The 6,966-nt window shown below is 43.7% G+C and overlaps 1 protein-coding gene across 1 annotated transcript in view; it reads right to left on the reverse strand.

Annotated features, from left to right (window-relative positions):
- Positions 1-366: 366 nt before the first annotated feature.
- LOC138354019 (transcription factor HES-4-like) overlaps positions 367-6,966 on the reverse strand; it is a 7,603-nt gene continuing 1,003 nt past the window's right edge. The window contains exons 1-2 of the mRNA XM_069307723.1: positions 6,857-6,966; positions 367-1,373 (exon numbers count right to left, since the gene is read on the reverse strand). The exon at positions 6,857-6,966 is cut by the window's right edge and continues 1,003 nt beyond it. Coding sequence (XP_069163824.1) covers positions 369-1,373; positions 6,857-6,922 — 1,071 coding nt within the window. The 5' untranslated portion in view covers positions 6,923-6,966 and the 3' untranslated portion in view covers positions 367-368. The remainder of the gene's footprint in view (positions 1,374-6,856) is intronic.

A 6,966-nucleotide genomic window follows, 5' to 3' on the forward strand; every position in this document is an offset into this window, starting at 1 on the left:
AATGTTGCATTTGATGAATTCAACAAACACAATCTCTTTCACACGACACTTTAGAAGCTGCTGATGGGGTTGGCATCCGTCGCCTTATCTCTTGGTTTGTTCCAATTATCCACAACTCTGTTTACAAAGGCAATTTTTCGGCACCTTTGCCTCCTTAGCTTGAATCTACAGCATGGCCTCGGGTTCTTGTAGCTGTTGGTTTCAACAATTTCTTCTTGTTAATTGTGTCAAATCCTGGCACTATTTTGTATGTGGTGATCATATCGCCTCTTTTCTATGGCATATATATATATATATATATATATATATATATATATATATATATATATATATATATATATATATATTTTATGAGTTATTTCGGAGGCCTATTGCACATGCTTCACTTCTTCCTCATCTTTAACCTTTGCATCCTCCTTAATTATTGCAAATTCTCCTTCGTTGCATTTATCTTGCACTTCGATTCTTCGTGATTTCGCAGGTCTCTCGAGGGTCTCCGCAAGAGACTCACTCTCGTCTTTCTGGGGAAGTGGCTCGACTCGAACTAACGTACTTCGTGCTGGTAAGAATTTAGGTCTTTTTATAACAGTGGGATCTGAGAGAGCTCCTGGAGTTGGCTTGGGGGAGTTGAGGTCTTGTTTGGTCTTGAGTCCGCTTACTGGACCCTTCTGGCAGGCCGCGTAGGACCCCTTTGTAGCCTGAATGGTCTGAAGTTCCCTGGTGGTCTTCGTGGACGCGCCACAACGCGAAGTCTTGTGCTCGAGAACCATCGAAGTACTTGAAGTTTCCCTTCTCTTTGGATGGTTGCTTGAAGAGCCTTCCTGCTGGGAAATGGCTGATGGGCCGACGGGGTGTTGTGGCTCAGGCACACAGGGCTCTGAAGACACTGGACATCGATATGGTTCTTCTTTGGCCTCTGCTACAAGTGGTTTACCTGTCAAAGTGGCGTCACATCCGGCGGAAACTGGAACTACGGGCTGCGATGTGAGTTCTTGGACTCGCGAAGACAGGTGCTGAAGAAGTCCCTGGCGGAGGGACTCTGTACCTGGCTCTTTACTAGTTACCAACATGTCGCTCACTACCTGGATGCACTGCTTGTAACCCTTCAGGTAGCTGCTGTCACCCGCGGCCGACACGAGTACCTCCGCGTCGCGTATTCTGTCTTTCGCGCCGAGGTCCATGGAGGTGCTGACCGCCATGGCGCTCTGCCATTGTTTCATCGTCAGTTCTAGCACGTCAGTCCTCTCTTGCTTGGCGCTCTTGCTAGCGTCGTCACCCTTCGTCCGGCGCTCTTCACCCAAGAGAGCAGACAGTTCGTCCATACACATGCTGATGCGGTCAAGCCGCTTCTTCTCCATACTACACTTCTTGATCTGTAAAGAGACGAAGGAACTATAATAATATATAATATCTATCAGAGGGGGAAATCGCCAGGCCATTACATTCGATAAGTCACAATAACGTGGCTGAAGAATGTTGACCAGACCACATACTAGAAGGTGAAGGGACGACGACGTTTCGGTCCGTCGTGGACCATTCTCAAGTCGATTGTGAATGGTCCAGGACGGACCAAAACGTCGTCGTCCCTTCACCTTCTAGTGTGTGGTCTGGTCAGCCAAGCCATTACGACTATATAGCACTGGGAAGGGGGTCAGGATAAGGATTTGGGATGGGACGGTGGGAAGGAATGGTGTTCAACCACTTGTGGACGGTCGGGGATTGAACGTCGACCTGCATGAAGCCAAACCGTCGCTCTACCGTCCATCACTTGGGTTGAGAAAGAAGTATATATATATATCATTCAAACTATTGGACATCTCATGGAATAATATATACAGCAGAAACAAAAAATACATTTATACAATCCTCGAGTTTTATCTCCTGATGTAAAATGCAACAGGTGTATTTGAATATACAGTATATTGTATGTATTCAGTTTATCTTAGTGTCATTTTATATGCCACAAAAACAGGGGGAAAACTAAATTCATATACAGAATTAAGATCACTCTAGGATGTCTTGAATAGACTGAAAATAAAACACTGATAGATGCAGTTTAATGTTCACCAATAATAGACTTTCAGAACAAACCCTAGAGCTATAACACCAAACACACTTTTGTCGCAATGCGTTCACAGGGGGCCTCGCGGCTGAGTGGACGGCGCTCGGGAATCGTAGTTCTAAGGGACCGGGTTTGATCCCCGGCGGAGGCGGAAACAAATGGGTTGAGTTTCTTTCACCTTGGTGCCCCTATTCACCTAGCAGTAAATAGGTACCTGGGAGTTAGACAGCTGCTACGGGCTACTTTTTGTGTGTGTGTTAGAGAAATATATGTAGTAGATATAATAGAGGAAAAATTGATTGATTAGAAAGGGGTTCAAGAGCTAACAGCTCGATCCTGCAGACACAAATAGTAAATACAAGACCCCTAGAGTCACAGCGGATACCTGTACCAGATACGACAGACACGAGCATCGCGATGTCAAATAAACGATGGAATGGAAGCCGTGATTGGAAAAAGGGAGAGGATTATCAGGGAAAAGCGCCAAGCCATTACGCCTATTTAGCACCTGGTAGGGGTCAGGAAAAGGATTTAGGATGAGACAGGTAGTGGGGACGAATGGTGCCCAACCACTTAGACGGTCGGGGATTGAACGCCGACCTGCATGAAGCGAGACCGTCGCTCTACCATCCAGCCCCAATTGGTTGTGAAATCATGAACTCAGAAGATATCAGAGTGCAAGAGTGCTCGGTGCTCACCAAGTGAGGATATCAGCCGCTCGTGAGAATCTGAAAACCAACCAATCAGAAGACTGAGAGATACAGAGTGAGATAGAAGTATTTATGGATTAAACTAAGGCATTATAATACAATGTCAAGATGTGGAGAGTAAACACTGAGACGATATCACTGAGGAGGTGTTCTAGTGTTGTACCAGTGAGGTATATGGAGTTAGGTTGATGGAGTTAGGTTGATGGAGTTAAGTTGCTGGAGTTAGGTTGCTGGAGTTAGGTTGATGGAGTTAAGTTGATGGAGTTAGGTTGCTGGAGTTAGGTTGATGGAGTTAGGTTGATGGAGTTAAGTTGCTGGAGTTAGGTTGCTGGAGTTAGGTTGATGGAGTTAGGTTGCTGGAGTTAGGTTGATGGAGTTAGGTTGATGGAGTTAAGTTGCTGGAGTTAGGTTGCTGGAGTTAGGTTGCTGGAGTTAGGTTGATGGAGTTAGGTTGATGGAGTTAGGTTGATGGAGTTAGGTTGATGGAGTTAAGTTGCTGGAGTTAGGTTGCTGGAGTTAGGTTGATGGAGTTAGGTTGCTGGAGTTAGGTTGATGGAGTTAGGTTGCTGGAGTTAGGTTGCTGGAGTTAGGTTGCTGGAGTTAGGTTGCTGGAGTTAGGTTGCTGGAGTTAGGTTGCTGGAGTTAGGTTGATGAACTTGTGAAGCATGTGTCTTGGAGTGAATCTGAAGTCAGGAACAGATGTATAACAAAAAGATGAACAGACACAATATGTATGGAAATAAGGGAGCGAATGTGTGAAAAAACATTGAGTGTATATATGTATGTGAGTATATGTATATGCATACATATATACGTGCATATATGTATGAGGAAGTACCCCATCCTCCTGCCCAAGCACAAAGTCCAACACCGACTTAGTTTTCAGTAAGAGCAATTTAAGACTTATTCATAAGACAGCCAATTGACACGATGATTATTCGTGCAGAACAATAATAAAAGTTTGTTTTGAAATGTAAATAAACATTATATATTGTGAGTGTATGTATAGTTAGACCTTGGTGAGGGTAGGGGAGGTGTTTGGGGTTATATTGACTTAGGGAATGTTTACACTTGTGGCAGGAGGTGAACGAAGCAAGCTTCGAGTCTGTCTCGATAATGACTAGGTGGAGAATGAGTCTAAATACTGGCTTATGAAGAATTTCTGTAGTTTGTTCTGAACGTTGTGATCCTCTCAGCCTTTTGTTTTGAAGATGAGGTGTAGGAAGTAGTGAGTGTGAGGAAAGGAGTATGAGTGAGTGTGAGGGAGCAGTGAGTGTGTGGTATATGAGATGAGAGCAAGAACAGTGCTATATAGCCGTTAGCACTGTGTAGATAGCGATGAGTTTACATACAACTCACAATTCACTCTATACAGCTGGTCCCATGAAGTGATGAACGCTGCCGTGGATGATTTCCTGGACTGTGTAGGTGAAATGATTCCTCTGTGATGCTGTATTGCATGCACTTACTGATTACATTGACGCAACTGTGGAAATATGTGCTTCTCTTGCTTCTCTTGCTTCTCCTGGTTGAGTTACACTACAAGCTCCACAACACACACCTACAGTCAAGCTACAACAGGAAGTCTACGATACGCTGCCAGTCACCACAGCTTACTGGAAACCTCTTGTGGCGAGTATTGCAACTATTGTGGCCCTCCAAGGCCACTTTTAAGACACCTGTTGCAAGGAGGAAACTGAAAACTCAGAGGAGAAAAAAGTTTGGTCAATCTTTTTATCAGGATCTTTCAGGCCTTTGCAATCCTCAGAGAGAAGTGTCTAGATAACTTGTTCTCCTATCCAGGTAGTCCAACCACTTGTGCTGGACGGTAGAGTGACGGTGTCGCTTCATGCAGGTCGGCGTTCAATCCCCAACCATCCACTGGTCGGGGATTGGATTTATATACGTTAATATATATATGATTATTTATAAGTACATTTTCTTTTATGTATGACTTGTCTAATCATTCCCGAAACTCTAATCTATATACTTTTTTGGCTGCACTCTAAAATTTACATATACAGGGGGGAAATGCCGACTGCTACAAGACTCATTAATTACTCCTTCAAGCAATTTCCTCTTTACATGATGACAAAGTATATTTGCTGCATAGGAAACACAGACACTGATCATAACTAGACTACATGACATTGAACTTGAGACAAGAATATGGATGGATCGAAAAAGTCTACTGCTTGAAGATGCAGATAACATCTTTAAGATGAAGATAACATCTTGAAGATGAAGATAACATCTTGAAGATAAAGATAACATCTTGGAAGATGAAGATAACATCTTGAAGATGAAGATAACATCTTGGAAGATGAAGATAACATCTTGAAGATCCAGATAACATCTTGAAGATGAAGATAACATCTTGGAAGATGAAGATAACATCTTGAAGATCCAGATAACATCTTGAAGATCCAGATAACATCTTGAAGATGCAGATAACATCTTGAAGATGAAGATAACATCTTGAGATAAAGGATTAGGGATAGGACGGAGGGAAAGGAATGGTGCTCAACTATTTGGACAGTCCAGGGAATTGAACCCCGACCTGCATGAAGCGAGACCGTCGCTCTACCACGAGGAGAACCGTGAGATGAAATTCATCTCAAGGGGTCGTGACCCAATTTGGTTGGACTGGTAATTAAGGCCATCAGGAACCACCAATAGTGAAGAGATGTTAGCGGTTTAACTCTTATATATAAGGAGTCGATGGTTTAAAGATCTGGCCGAGCAAACATGACGTTGGTAATCACAGCACAATTTAAGGCGCTCAGCCGTCAACCGCCTCTTGTCGATGGGGCTATTCTCTAGGACATCATCCACCAGCAATCACTCATTTCTAGACCGAATCGCGTTTGCGACATGTTCCTTTGTGTTAGTTGATGGTGTTAGGTCGATGGTGTTAGGTCGATGGTGTTAGGTTGAGGGTGTTAGGTCGATGGTGTTAGGTTGATGGTGTTAGGTTGATGGTGTTAGGTCGATGGTGTTAGGTTGATGGTGTTAGGTCGATGGTGTTAGGTTGATGGTGTTAGGTCGATGGTGTTAGGTTGATGGTGTTAGGTTGATGGTGTTAGGTTGATGGTGTTAGGTTGATGGTGTTAGGTCGATGGTGTTAGGTTGATGGTGTTAGGTCGATGGTGTTAGGTTGATGGTGTTAGGTTGATGGTGTTAGGTCGATGGTGTTAGGTTGATGGTGTTAGGTCGATGGTGTTAGGTCGATGGTGTTAGGTCGATGGTGTTAGGTCGATGGTGTTAGGTCGATGGTGTTAGGTCCGATGGTGTTAGGTTGATGGTGTTAGGTCGATGGTGTTAGGTTGATGGTGTTAGGTTGATGGTGTTACGTCGATGGTGTTAGGTTGATGGTGTTAGGTCGATGGTGTAACACTTAGATTACTCGTGAAATCCTGCCCCCCGACATTTGAAAGCTCTGACATAACAAAAGTCCACTACGGGATCACCATAGCCCGTGCTACTTGGAACTTTTTGTTCCAGGTGGCGAATCTTAAACAACAACAACAACAGCTCTGACACACAGCTGGCTCCTGTTACTCCAAAATACAACAAATACAAGTACAAATACATATATTTATACAGGTTAAGTACATACATACAAGGTGAGATACAAAACGCTGATAGATTTATAGATAGATCTAGTACATACAATGCCTAAAGCCACTATTACGCAAAGCGTTTCGGGCAGACATGTTCAGGGATAGACATGATAACTAACATGTTCTTAACTTGTCACCAAACAACGTTCATTTCTAATGAATACGCTTAATAAACTCATCATGTAAATGAGTTTCTAGAGATCAGGCTTCAGACACGCTGATGTTGAACCTCAGCTCTTGGCTTCCACTTTTAGGGGGAAATAAATGACATTACTAATGATCCCTAGAGAGAGAGAGAGAGAGAGAGAGAGAGACAGACAGACAGAGAGAGACAGACAGACAGACAGACAGACAGACAGACAGACAGACAGACAGACAGACAGAGAGAGAGAGAGAGAGAGAGAGAGAGACAGAGAGACAGAGAGAGAGAGAGAGAGAGAGAGAGAGAGAGAGAGACTCACCTTTCTTCCATCTCTCACAGATCCGCGTGAGATAGGGTTATCTTTATCCACCTTCGGTACTCCCATCTTTATCACTTCTTCAAGAACTTCTTAGTTCTTCCTCAGCCTCC

This window comes from Procambarus clarkii, chromosome 61, assembly GCF_040958095.1.
Source record: "Procambarus clarkii isolate CNS0578487 chromosome 61, FALCON_Pclarkii_2.0, whole genome shotgun sequence".
Classification (NCBI taxonomy): domain Eukaryota; kingdom Metazoa; phylum Arthropoda; class Malacostraca; order Decapoda; family Cambaridae; genus Procambarus; species Procambarus clarkii.